Source organism: Halichoerus grypus, chromosome 15, assembly GCF_964656455.1.
Source record: "Halichoerus grypus chromosome 15, mHalGry1.hap1.1, whole genome shotgun sequence".
NCBI classification, from domain to species: domain Eukaryota; kingdom Metazoa; phylum Chordata; class Mammalia; order Carnivora; family Phocidae; genus Halichoerus; species Halichoerus grypus.
In genome coordinates, this window is record NC_135726.1 from 55,443,798 (window position 1) to 55,470,437 (window position 26,640).

General features: G+C 57.8%; 2 protein-coding genes across 6 annotated transcripts; one reads left to right on the plus strand and one right to left on the minus strand.

The window, feature by feature from the left end:
• The first annotated feature begins 285 nt into the window (after positions 1 to 285).
• Positions 286 to 14,667, plus strand: IGLON5 (IgLON family member 5). Its single transcript, XM_036104142.2, has 8 exons — positions 286 to 414; positions 8,326 to 8,404; positions 9,080 to 9,312; positions 10,691 to 10,810; positions 12,176 to 12,310; positions 12,467 to 12,587; positions 13,121 to 13,275; positions 14,313 to 14,667. The coding sequence occupies exons 1-8, from the start codon at positions 336 to 338 to the stop codon at positions 14,399 to 14,401; spliced, it is 1,011 nt and encodes a 336-aa protein (XP_035960035.1). The 5' UTR covers positions 286 to 335; the 3' UTR covers positions 14,402 to 14,667.
• Positions 13,627 to 25,263, minus strand: VSIG10L (V-set and immunoglobulin domain containing 10 like). 5 transcript variants are annotated; one of them, XM_036104048.2, is made up of 10 exons: positions 24,939 to 25,263; positions 24,013 to 24,858; positions 23,332 to 23,625; positions 22,896 to 23,180; positions 22,038 to 22,292; positions 21,302 to 21,580; positions 20,765 to 21,061; positions 19,799 to 19,912; positions 19,452 to 19,606; positions 13,627 to 14,072 (listed from the first exon to the last, which is right to left on the minus strand). In XM_036104048.2, the coding sequence occupies exons 1-10, from the start codon at positions 25,159 to 25,161 to the stop codon at positions 13,728 to 13,730; spliced, it is 3,093 nt and encodes a 1,030-aa protein (XP_035959941.1). In that variant the 5' UTR covers positions 25,162 to 25,263; the 3' UTR covers positions 13,627 to 13,727. The 5 variants fall into 5 exon arrangements, with proteins under 5 accessions (XP_035959941.1, XP_077919787.1, XP_035959944.1 ...); XM_036104050.2 differs by lacking the exon at positions 13,627 to 14,072 and adding an exon at positions 17,671 to 18,970; XM_078063661.1 differs by lacking the exon at positions 21,302 to 21,580.
• Between the last annotated feature and the right edge of the window lie 1,377 nt (positions 25,264 to 26,640).

Sequence of the window (26,640 nt, forward strand, 5' to 3'; positions counted from 1 at the left end):
TGGGGACGCCCGGGGCGGGAGGGGGTAGGGGCCGGGCCGCAGTAACAAAGGCCTCTCCCTCCAACAAGCAACCCCCCCTCGGCCCCGCCTCCCCGGCCCCCCGCGTCCCCTGATTGGTCGGCCTTCCTGCCCGTCAGCGCCGCCCCCCTCCCCGGGTCTGCAGCAGCTCCGGCCGCCTCGTCGCGCCCCCCCAGCCCCCTCCCCCCGCCCCCGCCGCCCCCCGGGCCGGTGCAGCCGCAGGCGGGGTCCCCCTCCCCCTCCCCCTCTTCCCCCGGCCTTGCGCGCCCCGGACCGGCCCCCCCTTTCCCCTCCCCCTTCGCGCCGCCGCTTCCGCGATGCCCCCCCCTGCGCCCGGGGCCCGGCTCCGGCTTCTCGTCGCCGCCGCCCTGGCCGGCCTGGCCGTCATCAGCCGAGGTACCGCAGCGTCGGGGGCGGGGGGGGTCGGCCGGGACACCGGGGTCCCGAGCCGGGATTGGGGGTGGGGGGCTGCATCCCGGGCGGAGAAGGGGGGGCCCTCCGGGCGCTGAGGTCTGGGCCCCGGGGCGGGGGCTGCATCCCCTGGCTGGGAAGGGGGTCTCGGACGTCTGGATTCGTGCCCGGGGGCAGGGTTCCGCGTCCGGGGGCTCGAGCCTGGGCCTAGGGCCGGAGGTCGGCTTCTCCGGGCCGGCGAGAGGGTCGCGGACACCTGATCCCGGCCTGGGGGCGGGAGTCTGCGGTTCGGGATCAGGGAGGGGGATCAAACGCTAAAGTAAGCGTCCCTGGGCAGGATCTCTGAACTGAGTTGGGGTGTGGAGGGGAAATAGGATGCCCCGTCGGGGGTCTTCATCTCTGAGTGGAGACAGTCCCTGAGGGGGTCCTGGCCTGAGGGCTGGAGTGGGCGTTTCTGGGCAAAGGTGGGGGGATGGTGTCTTCCCAGGGTCTGTAGGAGAAGGCGGCAGGGGTATCCACAGACTTCCATCCCAGGGCCAGGAAAAGAAGAGGGGCTCTGGCCTCCCAGCTGGGTCACCTAGGTGGGGAGAAAGTGTTGGTGTTTGGGAGGTTGCAGTTATGTAGGGGAATGGAGCTGGTGATCCAGGAAGTTGGGGGTGCTGGGCTGGGGACTCAGATGTAGGAAGCTCTGGCTGAATAGCAGGATTCAGAGGCTGGACTGAGGATGAGAGGAGGCAGATTAAGAAGGGAGGGAAGGGAAGGGTTAACACGGGGTCAAAGGGTTAATCTCAGCCCTGCTGAGATTGGGGATGAGTGGGGCTGGGGGCTGGTGTGTGGAGTGCAGAAGGGGAACCTGGGCAGCCTCTGGAGAGAGTCTCCTGGACCCTGTGTCTCCCCGGGGCCCAGGGATGGTCTAGGACGTGCCCCCTGAGGAGAGGAGGAGAGAGCAAGAAGGCAGGAGGCAGGGATCAGGGTTAACTCAGTGCTTCTGGAGGATTCCCCCAGGCCCTGCCCTGAACCAAGGATTACAGTCAGGGACACACGATCAGGGACAACCTAGAGTCTTCACCAGTCTCAAGGAGGCAGCCACTCTCAGCCTCCCACCCACACACACCGGGTCACCCACAGACACATAAATACCCGTCCCCGAGTCTGACCCAGAGCCGCACTCGACGACACCCAGTCACACAAACGCAGCCCCGTGCACGCAGGACCCCCGCCCCAGGGCCTCGGCAGGCTGGAGGGCAGGCTGGAGCCTCAGTGGGTTGGCGGTTTCTCCAGCCTGACCCGTCTGAATCACCGTCTGACACTCGGACTGCCTGTCTGCATCTCTGTCTCTGTCACTCATCTTTTTAGGTCATTTCCAGAGGCTCCCTAGCTCTGGGGGACATCCCATTTGTCTCTGTCTCTGGGTCTCTGTCTCTCCATCCCTGCTGGCCTCAGCACAATTTCACATCTGTCCCTCCCTGCCTCAGGAACTGCTTCTCATCCTCACACAGGCGTGCCTGTCCCCTCTGGCCCCCTCGTTCCTAGCCCTCTCAGTCCTCATTCCTTTCACTCCTGGGAATTCACGTCCCATCATGGTCACCGACACCTCCCATTTTTGCCCTTGTCCTTTCCTTGTCTCTCATCTTCTCCTTCTCCTTCCCCCGCTCCTCATACTCTTGGGAGCCCCGTCCTTTCTCCCCTCTCCCTTCACCAACCCTTCCCTTCCTTCAGTCTCAAGATAACTTCCCACTTTCCACTTTGAATCTTCCAGATCCCAGAAATTGCTCTGGTACACACATCCTGGGCTGGGAGCTTCTTGGAGCCAGGAAGCAGCTTGTGACCTAGGTCAAGTCCTCTCCCACTCCTGGGCCTTGGGTTCCCCATGGGAGATCTGGGAGCAGGAGGGAATGGGGCCAGGGGGCGGGGGCGGGTGGTCTGAGACAGATCTAGGTGGCAGCAAGACAGCCCCACCTGCTGACAGTTGGTGCGGTCTGAAAAAAAGCGGGGGGGGGGGGGGGGGGGGAGGGGGCTGGGCACATATACAAAATTGCATTTTCTCTCCTCTCTGATTCATTTGCTCTTTTCCAAATTCCAGAAGGAATGCATGCAAGTGAGCAATCCTCTACAAATATGTATTAGAGCAGATCCCAGTTTGTCCCGGCCCCACCCCTCCCAAAACGCACTCGCTGCACTCTCTTGAGAGAGCCCGGGTCACGGCTTTCCCTCACTCAGAGTCAGACACGCAGAGTTGAACATATGTAAGGTATTGGTTTGTTGGTGGATATTTTCCCTGAGATAGAAACAAAATAAGCCCATTTCTCTGCAACTGGCTTTTTTTTTTTCCACTTAACTTTAGCTCCCCAGCATCCAGAGATATGATTCTATCTTTAGTTTCTTTTCTAAATTCTTTATGCCAACACTCACACTCACATACATATATATTCACTTACAGAGGTTGCTGCAGCAAGCTGTGTAGGGTGGCTCCTTTGCTCCCTGGCCGGCCGGCGAGGGGTGTTGGACGGATTGGGGCAGGCAGAACGGGGCGTGCCGGCCATTGGCCACGGCCCTCTGGGCACCCGGTCTGTCCGGACTGGATATTTGACAAATATTTCCTGAGCACAGAGTCTCTGTTCTGGGCACTGGGGATCTATATATACGCGGCCATGAGCAAGCCAGATGAATCAAGGAGCTCTCAAGGAGCTTCTATCCTAGTGGGATGGAGAGAGATCACAACCTAAAAACAGGCAAATAAGTAAACGGGTAATTTCAGAGAGTGACAACGAGTAGTGTAAAGAAATTAAGAGTGACTTCAGGGACGAGCTGACCATGGGAGCTCTGGGGGTTGAGAGAGCCCTCTCTGAGCTGCAGGGAGCAGAGTTCAGACTGAAAGGAGAGAAGTCGACCTTTAAAAGATCCTGAGGAAACAGTGGAGGCAAAGGTCCTGAGGTGGGAACCAGCAGAAGGGAGTAGCCAGCATGTGATGGAAAGTGCCAGGGCTCTTGGCTCAGCGTCTGGAGTCCAGGCATCTGTCCTGGGAAGGCCCCTACACTTGGAGGTCAGAAGAGAGGAAGGGGGCTCTGAGGGTTCCAGCCCCTTCTCACCAGCTCTCCCCTGCCAGAGCCACACCCCCTCCCAACGCATTCCCCACCCCTCCCTGGGTCCAGCCTCACTTCCGCCACAGCTCCCTGAGTGACCACCACAAGTCACACACACTTGTGGGCCTCAGCTTCCCCTCGGTGCGTTCCAGAACTGTGGAATCCAAGCCTTCCCTCGTTGGAGGGTCCCAGCTTCACCAAAGTTCCCCCTCTGAAGGGTAGCAGGAGGTACTTATCTCCAACCCAAGGCCCTCCATCTTGTTAGAAATCTCTTTCTCTCTGAAGGGGAGGAACCTCACCTACCAGTGACCTTCATCCCTTGACTTACCAAGCAGGTGTGAGGGCTACTAGTGCAGACTGACAGGGACCCAAGTGGTCCTTCTTGTCACCACTGGCCCCCCAGACCAGCTGGGGCACCTGCCACATCATCATCCCATCAGCCAGCGCACGAGAGGGCTGTTGGCAAGCGCTCAGCTAGCAGGCTCTGCGTTGAACCTGTTGCTTCGGTGACCTCTTTTCATCCTCCCCGCCACCCACAGCGTGGTGCGGGAGGCCCAATGATCGTCCGCATTCACACAGGGAGAAACTTGAGTCCCAGGGAGGTGAAGGAATTTGTGCAACTGGCAGCGCGGGACTCGAACCCCGGCAGCCCGGGTCCCCAGTCTGTTCTTTCAGCGGCCCGGTTATGCTAGCTTGGTGGTGTCAGAGCAGATGTGGACAGGGCATCTGTACATGGGTCGCCGACTCAGCGCCGGTGGGTGCAGCGCACAGAGCAACGGATGCCCCGCCCCCACCCCGGGGGACTGACACCGAACCAGGGATAGCAATAGATGTTTCTTAAAAAAGAAGGAACAGCTAACATTTATTGGACCCTTTCTGCATGCTAAGCGCTGAGCTAAACATTTTGCTTGCATGTTCTCATGGACTCCCTCACAAAACCCTCAGAGGGAAGGACTGTTTTTTTTTTCTCCTTTTAATAGATGGGGAAACTGAGGCTCAGACTGTCCGGGGTTCACCCAGCCAGGAAATGGTGGGGCAGACATCTGACCTCCTAGCACAGATTCCTCCTGGCTTTCTTATCCAGTCTCTCAAGAGCATTCATTCTCCCTACAAACACTTCCCTGTTCTGGGCTAAGCCCAGCTCTGGGGGACACAGCTAAGATTCGGGCCGGGGGGGGCACCCCTGAACACTGTCCCAGCTGAGTCAGAGGGTATCCAGCAGAAAGCGTTGAGACTCTCTGTCTTGAACAGTCAGGGAGGCCCTCCTGGAGGAGGGGGCACTTGAGTTTGGGTCTTGAAGAATGAGTAGGAGTTCAAGAGTTGAAGATATGTGTTGTAGGTATCTCTTTACATTCACTCTTTCAACAAATATTTCCCAAGGTCTCCAGGGTCAGGCCGTATGCTGGGAGATGCTGAGGATACAGACCTGAGTCAGCCCCAGGGTCTGCCCTCAAGAAACTTCTAGTCTGAAGGGGGAAACAGACACAGATGGCCACCACGGTGTGATGTGAGCTCTAATGGAGGTAGTCCAGGCATTGTGGGAATACAGACCAGGCTTAGAGGGGGTAGGGAGGGCTTCCCAGTATTAAGGGAGAGTTTTCCAAACAGAATTCCTGCAGAGTGGATCTCACGAGCACCAGCTTATTTATTTATACATTAAACATCTTTCGAGGCCTCCTGTGGGCCAGGCCCAGAGCCAGCAATGCTGGAACCCTGGAGGGGGGTCAGACCCTCGCGCCTCCCTGAGGGGCTCCCATCTGGTGAGGGAAGCAGGCTCAGACAGGATCCGGGGAAGAGCTGTGCTCAGGGACAGAGTGGGTGATGGAACGACTAACCCGACCCGTACCTCCACTTACTGAAGCCCAGAAAAGGGAAGGGACTTGCCCAAGGTCACACAGCAGGGAGGGGGGTTCTTGATCCTGGAGCCTGGGAATTGTGTGAGACAGGCATGCAGACTCATGACATCCAAATGTATAGACACAGGGACCAAGAATCCAAGACCCGCCTGAGACATGGATTCCTTCATCACTTATCTCCTGGGACTGCCCTCTAGCTGAGCCTGGAGCTGGGCATGCTGGGGACACAGATGGTCTGGGCCAGGCTCTGCCCTGGAGGAGCAGATGGGGGAGGCAGATGACTCCGATCCAAGGTGCCCTGGGAACAGGGCAGGAGCTCATATGTGCTGTCTCTCCTAGGAGAGGCCTCGTTATACTAGACCCCTGGGGAAGGGGAAGCATTTTTGTCATAAACCGTGGGACAGAGGGACAAGGAGAAAAGTGGGGAACGCAGAGCTGGGCCACACACACGCACTAGGGGAGACAAAGCAGGAGAGTGACCCCAGGGCCCCAGACCCAGGTTGAGGGGCTGGGCCTTTGTCCTCAGGGCAGTAGGGAACCACGGGAGCAGGGGCGCAGCTCTGAGTGTTGGAAAGATCCCTCTGGACGGAGTGTGTGTCTGTCTCTATTTCTGTCTGTTAGGACATAGGATTGAGGTCCTGCCTGCCCGTGTCTGTGGGCTTAGCTCCCGCGGCGGCAGCTGCGTGTAGTCCGGGGCTTAGCCCGGGAGCCCTGGGTCCCTGCAGCCTGGGGGGACCTTGGACAGCTCCGTCTTCAACCCTAGGCCTCCTGTAACCTTGGAGGTTTGGGCGTCATTGGGCGAGGAGGGGGGATTGTGCCCCCTGCGGGGCATCGGGCAATGTCCAGAGGCAGTTGTGGTGGTCACCACTGTGAAGTGGGCATCGAGTGGGTAGAGTCCGGGGATGCTGCTGAACATCCTGTGGTGCAGAGTCCCCACAGCCCCTCGTGGGGACAGGAGAGTCCCCACAGTGGAGAAGCATCTGGCCCCAAACGTCAGTGGGCCCAACGTGGAGAAGCCTGGGTCTAGCAGTGTGTGAGCAGGAGTATGACAGGTCCTGTGGCATGTGTGCGCTCGGATGTGTGCGTGATCTGATCGTCAGTGACAGCGTGACTGCGTGCGCCCGATTCTTGGCCCAGGGCGGCTCCTTTGTATTTGAGGCTCTGACAGTCAACTGTTTCCTTGCACTCTGTAGCTTTCTGCACGACTTTCCAGAGTGCAGGGGCGGGGAGTGGTGAGCATGGCCCTTGGGCTGGTAGTGTCAGCATGACTGATGAGGTCAGTGTGTGTGTGCGTGTGTGTGTGTGAGAGAGAGAGAGAGAGGGCCCCCTGGATGGGGCTGTAACGGGTTGTATGTGGACTGCACCTGCGTGTGTGGGGCTCTTGGTGTTGGTGCAACAGCGTGGGTCTAGTTGTATATGGTGGGGTGACCTTCTGCTGGGGCTGGGTCCTGGGCTGTGTGTCAGCGGGTGCGTGTGTGCACCCGGGCCCCTGAGCAGGCCCCATTGCCATCCGGGTGCTGGAGCGTCGGACTGTTTCCTGGCCCAGCCCGGGCTCTGGGTGTCTCCCCTGGGCCCTGGCGATGTGTCTGTCTGTGTGTGTCCGTCTCCTGGCCGTCTCCTGCTGTTACCAGGACTGTGTGTGGTAGCGTCCCCTCTGCACAACTCGGGGGAAGGCAGGCCCCTTCCCTGCATCCAGAAGTGACTCCGGCCACGGTGAGGGGCTGCAGGGCCCACCCCAAGCCCCCGGGACCTGGGGAGCCCACCGCACTGGCCTTGCCCCAGCCCAGTCCTGAGGGGCTGCTGATGGAGAGGGCCCCCGGGAGTCGTTGGGGCGGCACGGGCAATTAATTCATTAGATTAATTAGCTCCTCATGCCAGGGCGGGGGCAGGGCAGCCCCACGCAGGGCCCTCCTTCCCCAGGCATCCAAGGTCATCCAGCCTCCTCTCCCCTGCCCGGTGCCGGCTCCATCCGCCTCCGCATGCCCAGCCCCCACTCCCTGGCCCTGGTCCAGCCCGCTGGCCACGGTCCACGGAGATGAATAGGTGGGGGGTGGGGGCTCTGCCGGGCGACGGTGCCCGTGAGCTGTGCTGGAGGGTGCGGGCAGGCGTGGGCGTGCGCCTGCGAGTGTGCCCCGTGAGCATGGGCAGGCGGGTGCGTCTGGAGACGCGTGTGTGTGGCTGTACACAGGGCCCAAGGGCGTACCTGTGCATTTGGGACAGGTGTGTGTCCGAGGGGATACACGCACGCATCTGTGTTTGCGCGCACGTGTTTGCATCTCTGTGTCTGCAGGTCCGTGTACTCCTGTGGGTGGCTCTGTGTGTGTTTCCGTGTGTTTCTGAGTTGACATGTGCACATGTATCTGTGTGTATGTATGTACGCATCATGAGCCTGGATATGTGTGTATACATGCCCATGTACGTGTGCATGTGAGTGCATGTGTGTGCATCTGTGTGTTCTTGAACTTTGAGCGCGTGTGTGTGCGCATCTGTGTGTGCACGTGTGTGTATCCCTGTGTACACGTGTGTCTGTGTATGTGTGTGTGCATCTGTGTGGACACATGTGTGCACATGTGTGTATCCCTGTGTACACGTGTGTCTGTGTACGTGTGCTGTGTGTACATCTGCATACACATTTATGCAGCTGTTGGTCTGCGAACGTATATGTGTGTGAATCTGTGTGTGTACGTGTGTGTGTGCGCGCACACGCGTGTCTGTGTGCTGTAACTGGAGTGTCTCTGGAGGTGTGTAGGCTTGTGTGTCCCAGTCTGTGAGTCAGTGTGAGCTTGCAGAAAGGAACATGTTGCGTGTGTTTGCTCCGAGCGCGTCTGCCGTGCATCTCTGGAAACATCGATGAACGTGTGTGCCAGGGAGTGTGGGAAATGTCCGTGTGTGCAAGGGCATGTGCGTGTGCGTGCAGACGTGTCCAGTCCCTGCTGAGCTGCCCCTCCCGTCCGCAGGGCTGCTGTCCCAGAGCCTGGAGTTCAGCTCTCCCGCGGACAACTACACGGTGTGTGAAGGGGACAACGCCACCCTCAGGTACCTCCCATCTCGGGGACTCCGGAATCACCCAGTCCTGCTCCTTGGCCTTCCTTAGGGGAAGACAATCCTGACCCGCACGCACAGCCTGGCCCCTGTCGGTCAGGAAAAGTAGTTAGAGGCATGGACTCTAGGCCTGGTTCTGTGCCTGGGCCTCAGTGTCCCCATCTGTCAAATGGGTGGAGGAATGATAACCACTGTGAGGGCTATCATGGCGATTCAAGATTTTGTACTCACACTCCGAGTTCAGAGAGCATGGCACACTGTGACCGCTTAGCAGACGAGAGTCAGGCTTATTTCCTCCGGACAATGCTGCCCCCCACACTGCGTCTGCCCCTCCCTCTGGTCTCTGTCCCCCTCTCCCTGGGTCTGAGACTCTCCCTCATCTCTGCAACTCTTTCTCTCTTAGAGTGCTCCAGATACTTTTCCAGTCTCTAGCACACATCACTCAGTAACCATCAGCTAACCTTCCGCTGTGCACTTGGGCTCAAACTTGAGGCTCAGTTTACCCACTTGTAAAGTGGGCACAATCCCCTCTGCCTCACAGGGCCTTGGTGGGAATTGGCAATGCAGTAGGCCTTCCTCTCCCCACCTCCAAGCCCCTACGATGGCGGAACCTGGAGGGCCTTCTGGGGTGGGGGAGAGAAGAACCTTCCTCCCTTGTCTTTCCTGAAGCTGCTTCATTGACGAGCATGTGACCCGCGTGGCCTGGCTGAACCGCTCCAACATCCTGTACGCGGGCAATGACCGCTGGACCAGTGACCCACGGGTGCGGCTGCTCATCAACACGCCCGAGGAGTTCTCCATCCTCATCACCCAGGTGGGGCTCGGCGACGAGGGCCTCTACACCTGCTCCTTCCAGACCCGCCACCAGCCGTACACCACTCAGGTCTACCTCATCGTCCATGGTGAGCCCTCAGCCGGGCCTTGGGTGGCGGAGGGGGTGGAGGGCACGAGGGAGAGAGAATCCTCACATCCTCACCAATGGTCCGATCCCCGATCCCGGGGATACATGGTGTGGAAGGCAGGCACACACCCTGCCCTCATGGATTTCAGCCAAGCAAAAGGAGGGACAGTCTCCCAGAAAGTGACACTTCAGCATGACAGCTTCTAGGGCAGGAGAGCTGCAGGGGTGAGGGGGTGCTCAGGGAAGACTGCAGCCATCCACTTGGCTCTGTTTACTGAGCACCTACTATGGGCAGGCATTGCTCTAGGCCCGGGGGATGGAGAAGGAGCCAGGCGGGCTGTCCCTGCCCTTTTGAAGCTGACTTTCTAAGGAGGCGGCTTCCCAGACATAATGTCTGAGCTGAGACCTTCAGCTGGGGGCAGAGCTGGTACTGGAAACGGAGCGGCGCTGCAGGGGCCAGGGGAGAAAACGAGTCAGGCGTGCAGAACAGGTCCCGCGTGGCTGGATGCCCCAGAATTCAGAGAGCGAGAGGTGGGCAGGAGACAGAGAGAGCAACAGGGGACAGAGCTCAGGTGGCTGGAGGGCAGGGAGCAGTTGGAGAGACAGGGAACCAGAGACAGAGACAGCCCAGTGGGGCCATGACAAGCCCCGACTCGGGAGCCAGACCACCCAGGTGCTGAGGGACCCTGAGCAAGCAGGGTGGCCTCGGACTCCTCATCTGCAAAATGGGGATGACTCTGTCGTGCATCAAATCCAAGACATGGTCAACTGGAAGGGGCATCTTTATTTTATGCTCTGCCAAAAAAGAAAAGAAAAGTAACCCTGCCAATTAAACTCCAGCATCCTATGTTGTCAGGCCATCCTGATTGGAACAATGTTCCAGCAGGTGCGGGAAACCACCATGTGTGTTAGAATTGACGAATATAGCAACATCTACCCCAGGGGGTGGCAGGGTGGTGAAGATTTAATGAGCTAATTTGTATAAAACACTTAGAACAGGGTTACCACGCTGGAAGCACCATATGAGTATTTGTTATAGAAATTAATTGTTTAAAGTAAGAATAATAACAATAATTAATAAAAGTAGACAGAGATAAGGTGGGAGAAATTCAAACCAGAAGGCAGAGAAACCAAGTTAGGATGAAGGGAGAGAGAGAGACAGAGACAGAGACTGAGAAAGAACAGGAAAGAGAGAGACTAGCAGTTAGACAAGGAGCCAGACCTAGAGGGGCAACGGGGAAACACAGAATTCTTAGAAAGACAGAGGGCATGTTGGCTGGACCCCTGGGTCTAAGGGAGGAGGGGCTGGGGGCCAGGGCTCCTGGGTCCTGGGAGGCCATATTCAGCCTCTCGCTGACCTCTCCCCTCCCGGTCTGCAGTCCCCGCCCGCATCGTGAACATCTCCTCCCCTGTGACGGTGAATGAGGGGGGCAACGTGAACCTGCTTTGCCTGGCTGTGGGACGGCCAGAGCCCACGGTCACCTGGAGACAGCTCCGAGGTGAGGACCCCACCCCTGGCCCAAAGCCCCTTTCCCCGCTCCACAATCTGGGCCCCTCGATTCCCCATATCCCTAGCTAGATTCCCAGAGTCCCCCCCTTCCATGACTTGCTTCCCTCCCTCCACCCTGATCCCATTATGTCACCAGCAGCCCCCAGAGCCTTAGAGCCTTCACCACCTGCAGGCCTGAACCATTTCCTCTAACTCACCTGCTAGACCCCAGCCTGCACCCTGTCCCCACGCCAGGAGCCCTGGTCTCTTCCCCACGGGCTCACGTAATTCTGGGTTCTGAATCCCTACCACTAACCCTAAGTCACGTTATAACCAGTGGCCCCTGCCCCTGTTCCCATCTCCTGGTCACCTCACTACATCTCCTCTGCGGGACGCTCTAGCTCAGCAGTTCTCAAAGTGTGGTCCCCAGACCAGCAGCATCGGCATCACCGGGAGCTTGCCAGAAATGCACATTCTGGGCCCATCCCAGGCCTAATGAATTAGAACCTCCCTCCACCCACCACCCCCACCAGTCTGTATGAACAAGCCCTTCAGGTGATTCTGGTGATGGAGCTGAGAACCACTACTCTAGGCTTCCCCCAAACATAGCACCAAGATACCTGAACATGACATCCCAGATCCTGGACATCCACCACCCTTTTACCTGGATCTCCACCCCTATCCCCCAGATCCCTAGACCCTCATTCACTGGGTCTTTAGAGACCAATGGTGCCAATCACTCTATCCCCCGAGACCCCAGAACCCAATAACTAGGTCTCAGATCCTGGATCCTTTCCCACCTGGTCATCTGAGCCCCACAATCCTGGGCTTGAGACCCTGGGTCCCTGGATGCCCATAGTCCCAAAGGATCTTCTGAACCTGGTGATGTGTCATGAACCCCCAGGTATCTGGATTGCTGATCCCAATTACTAGATCCTGATTCCTTGAACCCAAAAATAAGATCCCAGAACTCTGGACCCCCCACCCCACCCCTTGGGTCTGTATTATCTGGATCTTTCTGAGCTCCAAGATCCTGGGATCCTCCCCACTGGGTACTGTGAGCCTCATGATCTGAACCGTGAGCTCCCAGATCCCTGGATCTGTTGCATCCCCAAATTCTAGGACCCGCCCCATTGGGTTCTAGTTACAAGCCCCAGACCCTCATTCCCTGCCCCACACCCCTAGCAGGAGATCCCAGGCCGTGGATCCACACCCCCGCCCCAAACCCCTGCAAACCCCTCCTGGCTCTCACTGACCCGGGCACTCCAGGCCCTGCGGTGCCTGCCCCGCTGATGTGTGTCCGTGTTGTGCCCGTGTTGTCCCGTGTTAAGTGTTTGTGTCCGGCCCCGCCCCCTCCCCTTCCCTCCCCGCACAGACGGTTTCACCTCGGAGGGCGAGATCCTGGAGATTTCTGACATCCAGCGAGGCCAGGCCGGGGAATACGAGTGTGTGACTCACAACGGCGTGAACTCGGCACCCGACAGCCGCCGTGTGCTGGTCACAGTCAACTGTGAGCCCTTTGGCACTGGGCATGAAAGGGGGGCAGGCCCTGGGTCCCTGGGGAGGAGGATGGGGGTGCTGGACTCTTGGGAAGGAGGGGGATGGGGACAGAACCCTTTAGTCCTCACCTTGCTAGGAGAATTCACTAACTCTTGCCCCTCGCCAGATCCTCCGACCATCACGGACGTGACCAGCGCCCGCACGGCCCTGGGCCGGGCCGCCCTCCTGCGCTGCGAAGCCATGGCGGTGCCCCCCGCGGACTTCCAGTGGTACAAGGATGACAGACTGTGAGGACAGCACCGGGGCGGGCCAAGGGGGAGGTGGGGAAGGTAGCCGAGCCCTAGGTCCCGAGAACTGGGGAATCCAGCTTCCAGGGAATAGGGTGCGCTGGGCCCCAGCGAGATCGCGGGGGCTTACTGGAAACTTGGGTCCCACAATGATGAATGTTGGAAGCTTGGTCTCTTCAGGCTATTCAGGGAGATGTTCGGGGGTCGATGCTGAGGATGTGGCGGGGAAGCTTCAGAGGACCATTGGGGTGGGGGTCCAGCAGGGTCTGGGAGGCTGTAGAGATTGGGGGCACAAGCTGGGAGAGTCCAGTGACCCTGAGGGGCAGGGGTGCCTGGAGAGGGGTGTCTGTGGGAGTGGTCTGGGGACCCATGGACAGCTAGAGCCCGAAGCCAGGGATCTCTGGGGTAGGGGGCAGAATGCGGGGTCCCCGGGAAATCGGGGAGCCTGAGAGTCGGGGGGAGTGGGCTCTGCGCCCCGAGGGGGTCCCGGGCCAGGGTTCCACGGCCCGGTCCCTGACCCGGATCCCCGGCAGGCTGATCAGCGGCACAGCCGAGGGCCTGAAGGTGCAGACGGAGCGCACCCGCTCGATGCTTCTCTTCGCCAACGTGAGCGCCAGGCATTACGGCAACTACACCTGTCGCGCCGCCAACCGGCTGGGAATGTCCAGCGCTTCCATGCGGCTCCTGCGTGCGTCCGAGAGGCAGGGGCGGGGCCGGGCGGGGGGCGGGGGGCGGGGCCGGGACTATCCCAGACTGACCGCGAACTTGGGAAAGTGACGGACGCTGAGACCCAAGCAATGGGACGGAGCGAGAAACCCATCCCTTCAATGAGTGTCGGTTCATTGAGCGTCCACTAGGGGGAGGAGCTGAGACTTGAATGGTAAGAAGCAGCCAGGCCTGCCAAGACCTGCGGGAAGAGCTTTGCGGACGGAGGGAACGTGTATGTATGCAAAGGCACAGCAAGGAGGCTAGCATGACCTGAGCAGAGTGATCACCGTGGAGCCTGAGGCTAAAGAGGAAGGGAGAGGCAGAGTTTCATGGGCCGCGGAAAGGATTTTGGATTTTATTCTACTGCAGGGTGAGGCCGCTGGAGGCTATTAAGCAAGGGACTGACCAAGCGGTTGACGCTTCTAAAGAGAATCACTGTTTGAGGAATGGCCTGTAGGGGGCGCAAGATGGAGGCAGAGGGACCAGGGAGGAGGTCCTGCCGTAATCGAGGGCCCGAGCGGTAGCACAAAATCGCTGTATCGCGGAGATGTTTTGAAGGTGGAGGCAAGAAGGAAGGGGAGTCGTGGCGATCGCAGGTGTTGGCTCGAGTAGCTGGGTGAATGGGGATGTAGTAGTAAAGTACTGAAGTGGAGAGATATTGGGGAGGGGGCAGTAGCCAGTCTCGGGGAGAAAAGTCAAGGGTACCATCTCGGCCGCGCTGACTGCAAGACGCTTCGTAGCCGTCCTGGATAGACGTAAACGGTGCGATGTGAAGATCTGAGAAAGACGGGGGATAAGAGAGAGGGACTGAGTGGCAGAGAGAAACAATGTTCAGCAAGATGCTAAGACTCCGAACAGAGTGGGGAGGGCAGGCACACCGAGCGAAAGCCCCAGAAAGGCCCCTAGAGAGGGAGGCTCAAAGACACCCCCAGAGACAGGGCGGACACAATGCACCGCCAGACACACGTGGAGTCTCCCCCTCCCAGGCCACTCCCGTGACCCTCTCTCTTTCCCCAGGCCCAGGATCCCTGGAGAACTCAGCCCCGAGGCCCCCGGGGCCCCTGACCCTCCTCTGGGCCCTGGGCTGGCTGTGGTGGAGGATGTAGGAAGAACCCAGTGCAGCTCGCCTCCCCCTGCGCGGGGCCTGAGGCCGGGAGCGAGAGAAAAAGGGAGAGCAAGCGCCGTGGGTCTCGAGGGGGCGGAAGAGCTCTCTGCCACCGAGGAGGAAGAAGAGAGGAGGAGGAAGAGGAGGAAAGCTCTTTAGAGAACCCATCACTGTGAGGGATAACGCAAAATTATGCATCTTTCTACAGCCATTTTCGCCACCGTTCACGTTTCCGATTGTGACCCACCCCCAGCCACCCCACACCCCTCTCTTAGCTCAGGCTGTCAACTGGATCGTCTGTATGTAGTGGGTGTGTGTGAGCATGAGCCTGCACGTGTGTGTATGTGTGTGGGGGGAAGGGGCTCAGCAATCTTCCCTCCCCTAAAACCCCCACGCCCACCGCCCCCAATGCTGCTGCCTCTCACCTCTGGCTGGAGGTAGGTATGTGGGCCTCTCGACAGAAGCTGTGAGGAGAGGTTTTCCAGGTTCCCCGGGTTCCCGATATATGCACGCACACCACCCCCTCCCCTCCCTGTTGAAAAAGTGTCTCCTGGCCAGGTTGGGAGTGAGGAGGGGTGTCACGCACTCACCTGTCAAGCTCTCATTCAGCCTTTGTGAGCAGGTGGGGGATCTCCATCTTGGCTCTGGGCCTCCTTGCTGTCAACCACCAGCTGCCTGTAGCCGGAGGCCCCATCACTGGCTCAGCAGCCTGAGACCTTCCCACTTTCTCTGCCCCCCTCCCCTACCCCGACTTTCTGGCCCCATCTGGGCCAATCGGTGCTTCCATCCAACGGTCAGACTGGTGCCTGTGCTCACCTGTCTGTCTCAGTGCTTTGCCCTACCCCACCCCCGCCCGACTCCCCTCGGCCCCCTGCAGCCACCCACAGGTGTGGGCTTGCTGGTCTACCACTCCCTGGCCTCCCCACCAACTGCACCTCCCAAAGGCTGACCTGACGGCCCTCACACACACTCCGATAGACACACACACACATATCAGCGACTGGGACCAGCAATAGCCCCCTGGCTCCAGCTGACCTATAGCTGGTGACCAGCTTGTAGTTCCCCTGAGGGTGGGCAACTTGTCAGGAGGGGGCACTGAGAGGCTGTAACCTTAGCTCTGCTGTAGGAATACACGATCCTGGCACATCACACCACACAAAGTGGGGAAGAGAGAGGCATCACAGATATCCCCAGTCCAGACCAAGATGTCAAGTCACCAGCTCTGACTCCTGGGAGACCCGCTAGAAACACTCACCCCAAACCACACTACCCAGAGCTTGGGGAGGAAGAACTCAGAGCAGGGGCAGGGGGGCAAGGGGCAGTGACTGTACCTCAGACGGGGGCGTGGGCCCCATCCCACATTGTCTTCCATCCCCAGGGTCCGGGAGGTTGGGGAGGGGTGGGGAGGGATGCCAGGGAGGGGGCGGGGGGCCCTGGGGGCCGTGTGTTCCGATTCATGGGGAGTGTTGAGACCACCACACCAATAAACGCCTTTTTCCAAAGTCTCTGCCTGCCAAGTGTCAGGGTCATTAAGGATTTGGGTGAGTGGAGGGCAAAGGGTCATTGGTGGTGCCTCCCCGACGTCATTTCTACCCTCTCTCTCTCTTTCGGTAGGTTTGGAATTGATCCATTACACAGTGATATGAGGCCTATCTAGATCTGCACAGTTGCTTTTCCCCATTACATGGAAAATCTTGGGTCTGTGGGGATAGCAGTGGTGGGGAAGATAGCATGTGCAGGCTGAGAATGATAGAAACACTACGGAGTTCAGAGAGGAACGTCTAAAGAAACTGAGTCCATGCTGACATCGTTTGAGTAGCTGGATCAAAATGTACCTGCCGCCCACCTTCATTTACATAAGCAATACAGTCCCCTGAATGTATAAGCCAAGTTGTGTTATGTTTCTTACTAGTGATTAAAAAGAAATGAAAGGTCTAACTGATATAGAAAAGATATAGAGGATCCAGGTACCCAGGACCCCAGCCTTCACCTTTCCAAAAAGATCCAAGAGCTCTGTTTCCCTAAAGGCCTCTTTCATCCCCATCTTTAACCAGAATACCTCACATCCTTCCCTTCCCTGGGAGACGGATGCATTAGTTGTTTCTTCCTTCTTTGCTGTCAGACCCACCTCCCATGATATAGGTTGAGATGTTTGGTTTCCCAGCCTCTCTTGCAGTGATGTGGCTAATTTGGGGTCAGTAAGGGAAGTTTGCCGATGGGCTTCCAGGAAAGTTTTTTCCTCACTCATGAGGTTGGTCGAGAGAAGGAGTGTGGGAAGGGAACCTTGCTCCCTTCCTTTTGTCTTCAGATACAGTTGTGTGAAGAGGTGATGCCTGGAGCTCTAGCAGCCATCTTGCCACATAAGACAATATGCCAACCCACTGAGGGTGGCCGAACAGAAGGATGCAGAGAACTCAGGTCCTTCACGGGGTTGCTAAGTTGCTGAGCCAGCCTGAAACCACCATTTATTTTGCTACCATTTATTTTGTTACTTGCAGCCAAGGGAATCTTCATTGACACACTCCCTAAATTTCCAACGAGAAACCCAGCTAAGAAAGAAAGGCATCGTGCTGGGGAGAGCAGCCGCAAGCCCAGCCTTCCACTGGCGCCACAACATTTGCTCAGTCAACCAGTATTTATTGATTACCTGCTGCGTGCCAGGCTCTGTGTTAAGTGCTGGGGATAATGACATGGTCTCTGCCTTCCTGACGTTCTCAGTTTAGAGAGGGAGGCAGAGGTTAAACAAGTACATACAGATTTAAGTGAGAGAAGCCAGAGGTTCAGAGGCTGTGGGACCAAGCCCATGACCACGGCAGCCTCCTAAGCTGGTAATGGTTACATTTTTAGGGTTTCTGGACCCGATTCCAACATTGGAGGGTTCCCTCCCCCAACACAGTATTTCTATCATTCTCAGCCTGCACATGCTATCTTCCCCAACACTGCTATCCCCACAGACCCAAGATCTTCCATGTAATGGGGAAAAGCAACCTGTGCAGATCTAGATAGACCTGAGAATTCTCAACACACCAGGTGTCTGAGAATTCAACTCCAATCTGACACCGTCTCCCCAAAGACAGCAGGAGATTCTAAGATTCATGGTGCAGTCCTACAAGACTGCCACCGCCATTCCCCACTTCAGACACCGGCTGCAAGCCCCAAACTGCTACCCATGCTTCTGACTGACTCCCTACCCCTGGAGGTTCCAAAGACCTCTTCCTTGGATTTGATTAATTTCCTAGACTGGCTGGCAGAACTCAGGGAAACACTTACTTATATTTACCAGTTTATTAAAGGATATGAGGAAGGATATGAATCAACAACCAGATGAAGAGATACACAGGGCAAGCTCCCAAACAAAGGAGCGTCTGTCCTTGAGGAGCTTGATGGTACAGGGGGGACATTCTGGTTCCTCCAACGGGGAAGCTCTCCGGAAATGGACCCAAGGCTATCCTCTTGGGTTTTTATGGAGGCTTCATTATATCGTCATGATTGACTAAGTCACTGGCCATTGGCTGATTCAACCTCCATTCCCTCCCCGTCCTGGAAAGCGGGGAGGGGGGGGGGCAGGGAGGGGTTTGGGAAAGTTCCAGTCCTCCAATCACAGGTTTGGTCCTCCAGGCCACCAGCCCCGCCTTTGGGTGGGATCCACAAGTCACCTTCATTAATAACAAGACACCCATTTCACCTTTATGGCTCTGAATCGTTTTCAAGAACTGTGGATCAAGCAAGGTCAAAGATATCTGAGAAATATATTTTGGTCATCTGAATGACCAAATATATATTTCCTATAAATCATTGTAGCTCAATTACCATTATACTTGAGAAGTGAATAACCTGGGGCAAAGAGTGGTGTTCCAGGCAAAGCAAACTCTGGGGCAAAGCCCCGGAGGCAAAATAGAGCTGTGTGGACAGAAAGCCTGTTGTTAATTGAGTAGCAGGGGTGAAAGTACAGGAAGGGGAGGTCAGAGGTCAACAGAAGTCAAACCACAGGGCTCTGAAAATCATAGTGAGGAGTCAGGACAATATCTGAAGAGCAATGGGCATCCCCAGAAGGGTTTAAAGAGAGGACGTGGTCTGAGCTATTTTAAGCTGCAGACGCTGGGAACTGGATGGGGCATGGCCTGGAGGAGACGAGCGGATGTAGGAAGACCTTCTGAGAGAAAGAAGCTGGGCCCCTCCTGGGGCTTGGAGCAGCACAGGACAAGCCCGGCCTGTCCACCAGCCTGTCCACCACTGAGCCTGCAGGTCCTGCCTGCCTGGAGGTTTTGCAAACCACACGGGTAGATCAGCAGGAGTCTCTCCCAACCCAGAAGCCACAGCTCCTTAGTTGCACAAATACAAGTACAGTCTTCTGCGCTGAGAGGGAGACAGGAAGTCTCATGTTCAGGGGCCAGTCTTCAGTCACAGCAGGACAGGAAGGCCCTGCCTGCTGTTGGGGTGAAATAGGAGGTCCTACAAAAAAAAAAAAAAAAAAAATCCTGCGCAGAGCGGGCCCTGGTCACACCTGTGTGGCTGCCCGAACAGTCCTTGGGCCCCCACCCGTAGAGATGACTGGACTGGGGCCAGTGGCCTAGAAGAGAAAGGAAGGGAGGGGGACAACCTCAGGGATTACCCTGAATGCGACATGACTCACGCTTTTCTAATGCTAGCTCACATCAGTCAGACATTAGCGGGATTCCCTCCATTTACAACAGGGAAAAAAGAAATGTCCGCCCACCCTTGGGAGAGATAAGACATGTGACAACCCAGCTTTTATGGGGAAGAAGACATTCCATCCCACGTCTGATAGAAAATGGAAGTTTTGCCAATTTTTATGGAAAAGAATAAAGGAGTTCTCCCTCCTTTGGAGGGAAACTGGAATTTCACTCTTAATATCACAAAAATTGGATGGGAATTCCTGTCCCAATTTTATGTATTAAAAGGGGCGGGGGGTGTTTACCAACTTTGTAAATCAACAAGTAAACCTGGAGGAAGAGGACTCAGACCATCTCCTCTCCCTAAAACACAGAAAGTTCTCCCCCCATTCCAGGACATGGGGCACCCACACTCACCTGGTGGGCCCTGTTTGGGCTAGGGTCCTCCAGCGGGACTTTGAGGGGCAGAGGCTGTGAGGTCTGCACTGGGGTTACGCTCTGCATCTTTTTTTCCAGTGGGGGAATCACAGGGGTCAAGGAGGAGGGATGCTTCTTTTTCTTAAAAGAGTATCCTGGAAAGAGGAGGAAGAGAAACAGAAACACGTGATTGGCTGTTCTAAGCTGAGGGGCGGAGCCTTACTCTGATTGGCTGATATGGAAGTAGAAGCGGGATGAATGACCTGTGGCAGTTCTGACTGGTTCAGCCAGGTCTCCAATGGGCCTCTTTCTAGGGACCCTCTCGGGGTGGGGGGCCCCTCACTTACCCCTAAGGCTGCACAGGCAGCAGATACACAGGTAGAGAAGTGCTGCCAGGAGCGCCAGGCCAAGTAGGGAGCCCAGGACGATGCCAGCAATGGCCCCAGAGCGCAGGGTGGGACCTGGAAGAGACAGAGAGATGGAGGATAAGGAGCCAGGGCTGGACCCAAGTTTCCTAAGCAACCTGCTCCAACTATTTCGGAACCCAGGAATCTGGGACCCCAGACTCTCATTTTTATTTAGCATTTACTAAGTAACTGGCATTCTACCAGATGGTAACAATCCACTGGTGAGCAAACCCGGATACCCACTCTCATGGGGATTAATTTTTAGGGAAATCAGAAAAGAATGCACAAATTAATAACATAATTACAGGTTGCACTAAGAAGAAAAATAAATGTGCTATGACAGAAATAATGTGTTATAGAAATAGGGTCAGTCTTCCGCAAAGATTGTTTTCAAGTAAGGTCACATTCACAGCTACTGAGGGTTAAGATGTCAATATATCTTTTGGGGAGAGACACAATTCAACCAATCAAGTCAAGATGAGAGCATTAGGATGAGCCCTAATCCAATATGACTGGAGTCCTTACGAGAAGAAGACAGACACAGAGAGGGAGGAGGAGGCTGTGGGAAGCTGGAGGCAGAGACCACAGCAATGCAGCTACAAGTCAAGGAAGGCCACGGATTGATGGCCACTATCAAAAGCTGGACGAGGCCGGCAAAGATTCTACCCCGAGTCTCAGAGGGAGCACGGCCCTGATTTCCCTGAGATGGAGCACTGCCACCTTGATTTCTGACTTCTGGCCTCCAGAGCTGGGAGAGAATACATTTCTGTTGGTTCGAGCCACCCAGTTCATGGTCCTTTGTGACCGTAGCCCCAGAAAACGGATATAGGCAGACAAGCAGGAAGGATACAAGGAAACAGACTGAGGGAGGCAGCCCAGGAAAAGGCCCCAACGGCCCCAACTCACTGGCCTGGTAGACTCGGCTTTGTGATGGGGTCCCTGGCTGGCCGCCCAGGGTGGGCAGGATACGGAAGGCCCAGGTCCCGGGGTTCTGACGAGGAAGGGGCACCACAGCTGAGCGCTCCTGAGGCCCCAGGATGAACAGGGAGATCCAGTCCTTGTAGGTAGTGGATCTACCCAGGTCAGGGCCCTCTGGTCGTGCCTGGATCTCAAAACCACTGATCAGGGCCCCATGTTCCACATCCCAAGTCAGCACTGCTGCATCCTGGGCTCTCTGCAGCCTCCATGAGGAGATGGAAGGTCCTGGGGGGATTAAGGTGGGGGTTGAATTTATGGGTCCTAGAGGGGAGAGGGAAGGGGGCTGCAGGCCTGGACTCAGGTCCGGGGAGCAAAAGGTCTGGAGAGGCTTCTAGGCCTACAAGAGGAAGAGACTGAGGGGCCTGGACTCTTGGATCTGAGGGAGAAGGAGCTGGGGACTGGGTTTGAGGTTAGAGAGGGCTGGAGGACCTGGACTTCTGGGTTCTGGGAAAGAAATGGACTCACCAATGAGCGTGATCTGGTTGCCCCCAGCACCCAGAGCCCCGCTGCACAACACGGAGTAATTTCCCAGGTCCCAGGCCAGACTGAAGTTGCTAATGAGGAGCCTGCGCCCATCTTGGCTGAGCCGCAGGCGACCCCCACCTCCTGGGGCCACGGGCCGCCCTTCCCGGGCCCAAGATGCTCTCGATGGTGGAGGACAGCCAGTGGCCTCGAGCGCCACCTCTGTCTCCCCTGACTGTGTTTCCTCCACTGTGGGAAGCAGCAGCACCTCCCGAGGGGTCTCTGCAGGTAGAAGAAACCCAGCCAAGTCAAGACCTCACCCTGGAGCCAAAGACCAAGTCCTGCGCCCTTTGGTGAAGTAAATCGCTGTGAAACTTTAGCAAACAAGGAAGCACTGCCCATTCACTCACTCTCTCATTCAATCATCACCTGATGTCCTTAATAACGACTTATTAGATACATACTATGGACCAGGTTCTGAGCCGGGGAACTCATTATTATTCCAGGGCCTTTATTGCTCTGGACACGTAGGAAGGTGTCAGCCCTCTTCCTGGGTCCAGGAAAGAAATTGTAGCCCTTCCCCTGCTTGAGGTATAGGAAAAACCTTGGTCCTTCTGTAGGGTTTAAGGAAAAGGAAATCTCTTTTCCAGGAGTCAGAAGTCTGCCTTGCTCATTTCCTAAAGGAGCTAAGAAATACCCCCTCCTCGGGAAACAGGAAAGAAGTCCCGCCGGCTCTCACCCGGGGTGACAGTGCAGGTGCGCGTGGTCACCAGGTGGCGAGCGAGGCAGGTGACGGGGACGCCGCTGAGTCGGGGGTGGGCGGGGACAGCCACCTGGAGCTCAGAGGGCACCGGCCCCGCGCGGACGCCTTCAGGGAGACCCTGGAACTGCAGGGAGGCGGCAGGGACCCCGCCGGGCCACGCGCAGCGGAAGCGGAGGCTGCGGTCCCCCGGACCGCCTTCGACTGAGCACTGTGGGGACCCGGGAGGCAGATCTGTGGGGCGGAGGGAGAGATCAAGGGGTCAGCCTCTCTCCCCTCACCCCTCCAGCCCCGCCTCTCCGCGCTGTCACGCCAACCGGCCCGTAGGCGCCGTCCGCGCCCCATTCTCTTGCCACCCAGCTCCCTTTCCCAGAAACTTCCGGGCTAAGTGGGCAGCTGCAGCCCCACTGACCGCCTCTCTTTCCATGTCCGCACTGATTTCTTTCCTCGCAAACCTAACCCCGCCCCTTCCTTTGTAGTCCCACCCCTTCCACCAGGTTACTCGGGGCCTTTAGCCAGACATCTACGCCCCTGCGGTTGCGCCCCGTCCTACGTCTAAGACAGCTCCGCCCATTTCTAGAATGACCCAGCCCCCTTTCTCTTGTGACCCCGCCCCCTTCCCAGGTAATTTCTTTATTTGCTCGTCCCACTTACGGGCCCAAGCGCCTTAAGTCCCTTCCGTTTCTGGTCTCCACTCTTCGCCATTTGACCCTCTGCTTAATTTGTTGAGATCGCTTCTTGCCCAGGAGTCTCCGCCCTGTTAATCTGGCCCCGCCCCTCCGTTGTGGCCCCGCCTTCTCCGGGTACCCCGCCCCATCCCGCCCCGGCCGTGCTCACCCGCCACCGTGAGGTGGAGCAGAGAGCGGCGGCGGTGGCCGGTGCGCGGGTTCGCAGCGAGGCAGGCGTAGGTGCCGGCGTGGCCCCGGCCGACCGCGGGCAGCAGGAGCCGCGGGCCGGCGGGCACCGCTGCCTCGGCCGGGTCGGCCAGGCTCCACGCGATGTCGGCGGGCGGCCGCGAGGCGGCGGTGCAGCGCAGGGTCACGTTGCTGCCCGCGGTGACATAGAGGGCGGGGGCGGCGTCGCGATCCGAGGAGACCTTGATGACTGGTGCATCCGGGCCGTCTGGATGAAGGGGTCCGGACCGGGAGAGCCAGGGTTCCCCGGGACTCCGCCACGACCCCTGGGCGCTGGACCTCCAACCCCCCTCCGCCTCGGACCAGGAGCCTGAGCTCCCAGATCACCGCCCCCCAACCCGAGGCACACCCCCACTCACAGAAGACACTGACGTCGGCCGCAGCCTCCGTGTGGCCGAAGGGGCTGCGGACGCGACAAGTGTACCGGGCCTGGTCGCTGCGCACAGGGCGCATGATGAGCAGCTGGTCGCCCTCTGTGCGGATCCGGGGTGGCTCTGCTCCCTCAGGGTCCGTTGCCTCGAGGGTGCGTCCGTCCCGGCTCCAGCTCAGCTCCCCGCGACTCGGCCCCCACCCCAGGCAGCGCAGCCGGAGCTCGGCCGCCCCCTCCTCTGTCTCGGGGGTCTTGGGCTGCACCGACAGCTGGGGCAGCGGCTCTGGGAGAGGGAGACGGGCTCAGGACCTGGTCCCCGGGCCCCTCGCCCCCTAGATCCAGGACTCCAGGCCCCAGCCTTCTCCACTCCTCCCACCCAGGACTTCCGAAACCAGCCCCAGGAGTCCTCCTCCTCACAGACCCATAAGTCTGAGTCCCCCACTCTCTCCTCTCAGAGACAAGATTCCAAACCCCCAGGGGTCTTGATCCCCAGGTCCAACTTCCCTCAAGAACATTTGTCTTGACCCCCAGCCCCTCTTATCCATCCTCCCTCCAACCTAGAAGTCCTGTCTCCCCTGCCGAGGGACCCCCTTCCTTAGGGGAGAAAACACCGTCAGACAGCAGCCACCTGCCCAAAGGGCCTGCACTCTGGACCTCAGTACCCACTTACCATACACACCCACCGTGAACTCCCAAATCTGCCGGGAGACCCCAGCCCTGATAACCTCAGCAGTGTAGACCCCAGCATCCTCCAGCTGGGCAGAGGCAAGTTCCAGCCCCCCTTGGGCCTGGTCAAATCGTAAGCGGTCTCGATGAGCAGGGTCCAAGCTGATCAGGGGGGACCCTGGCCCCAGGCCTCCGGCTGCCAGCACCTTGGAGCCTCGGCGCCAGACAACCAGAGGAGCAGGAGGGCCAGGGCTGGGAACCAGAACTAGAGGGAGCCGGATGGTGGTCCCCACTAGCACTGAGAGAGGCCTCCCCACTTGCTGGGGGAGGCTTTCCTCTGGGTGGGCTACTGCGATGACTTTGGATTCGGGGTTCTGGGCAGATATTTCAAGATCCCGATCCTCAGGGGAGAATTTTGAACCTGGGGTCTCAACAGATACTTCAGGATCTGGGACTTGAGCTGAAATGTTTGAAGCTGGGGTCTTAACAGAGGAGGAGGCCTCTGAGTCTTTGGCAGGAACTTGAGAACCCAAGACATCAGAAAATACTTCGGAATCCGGGATTTCAGAGAAGGTAGGATCCAGGCTCAGCTTTTGGTCCTCAGCAGAAACATCTGACCAGACGGACCTGGGCACATCGCTAAAATTCAAGGCCTCAGGAAACCATTTGGAATGAGGGACAGCAGCAGTGCTTTTTGAACCTGGAGACTGATCTGGAAATTTCCAGCTGGGGGGTTTGATGGAGGAGACTTTTGAACCTGGGCCCTGGGAAGAGCTTTCTGAGTCCAGGGAGAAATTGGTTTGCTGAACTCCAGAAGAGGCTCTGTGGGTGAGGACCCTTCCTCCGGAGGCTGCAAGGAGAGGAGGGGAGGGCGTTGAGGGGCTGCTGAGAAGGGGAACCAGTGGGGAAGGGGCCGAGCAGGGGACTTACCCAGGAGCAGGAAGAGCAGCAGAGCCCGTGAGGTGTCCATGGTGCTCGGCCACACCCATGAGGACACTGGAGCGGGCCTGCACCTGTGCCTCCCCGGTTGACGAGTCCGACAGGACTGGTAGCTTCCTGGGCGGGGAAGGAAGCCAGACCCAGTGGGAGGTGCCAGGAGCCCCCACCCCCAATCTAGTGGCAGAGCCAGCCACCCCACCCCACTGGTCCTCATCAGCTGGTCCCATCTGACCCCTGCGCTCCCCACCCCCGGGATGAAGATGGTGAGAGATGGGTCCCAGCAGAAACGTGGTAGCAAACCTTTGGGGAACAGAAGCCAGGAAGACTTCTTGGAGGAGGGTGAGGTGACCCTTCAGAGAGCCTCACCTCTGATGGCCTCAGCCTCAGTTCAGGCTTCCTCCTCACCAGCCTCTGACTTTGAATCCACTCTGTCCTGCCTGCAGCCTCAGATACCTGCATTTGACCCTGCTCCTACTCTGCTCCAACTCCTCCCATAGCTCCCTGCTGCCCTCAGAACGAATCTCCACTGGCTGTCTCCCACCCTCTCCTGAGACCCAGAGTTGCATCTCCGTGCCCCCCTGGGCCTCAAATGCCTTGCATCCCATCAAACTCAGCATCTTCCCTCCAACACAACCCCCTTCCTGGGTTCTCCATTTCAAGTGTGGTTCCACATCTATGCAGAGATTGGGAGCCTTCTTCCCTCCTCTCCCCTCCTCCTGCTCTGCCCCTTCCTCTCCATTTCCACTGGGCAGAACTGTCCTCTCCCCTAGCCTCCTCCCTCCAGCCTCCAGCCTCCGCCAGTCCCTGGATCCACACTTGACCCCTTTCTGCCCCTGCCCCTCCTGTGGCTCCCCTGTGCCCTCAGGAGACATCCAAGGTCCCTTCTAGACCCACAGTGGCCCAGACCTACCCACCCCGGCCATACCCTCCACCCTCTTACTCTGAACATCCAGCCATTCTTATGCCCCATCTCTCCCCTCCCAGATTTGCAGGCCGTCTCTCCTCTGCCTGGAATCCTCTGCTCACTCCCTGTCCGCACCGCCCCCCCCCCCCCCCCGCCCCACCAACAACTTGTCCTGCAGCCTCACCTAGTTAAGAATCATAATAATAATTACCACTTCTCCTGTGCCAGGAACAATGCAAAATGCTTCCCAGGCATTATCTGCCCGAACACTTGCAAATGCCCTATGAGCTGGGTGTCATCATCCTCATTTTACAGGCCAGGGGACTATGGCTCAGAGAGGTCAAGGGACCTGCAGGAGGTTGCACAGCCAGAGGGCAGAGCTGGGCTTTGGCTCAGGGCAGTCAGACTGCTCACTCCTTCTGAAAGCTCCTACCACCACATGCTGGGCTCAGCTCAGTCCTCTGAGCTTATCCGGAGAGTTCTCACCACGCTGATGGTAACAATGGTAAACATACAGAGTGAGCACCTTCCTTGTGTCAGGTGTGGTTCTGGCGGGGGGCGGGGGGGCCTACATTAATGGGGTAAGTTTTATAGCTTAAAGATGCCTGCAAATTCGACCCTCCTCCCTTAAGGAGTAGGGTCTATGTCCCTTCCCCTCAGATCCGGCTAAAGAGAGTAGAGAAGTGACCCCACTCCAGCGTCTGCTTCTCGGCCTGCAGACTGGCATATTCCCCTTCATGTGTGGTAGAACGCTCCTTCTTGGAACCCAGTCGCCATGCTGTGACAGAG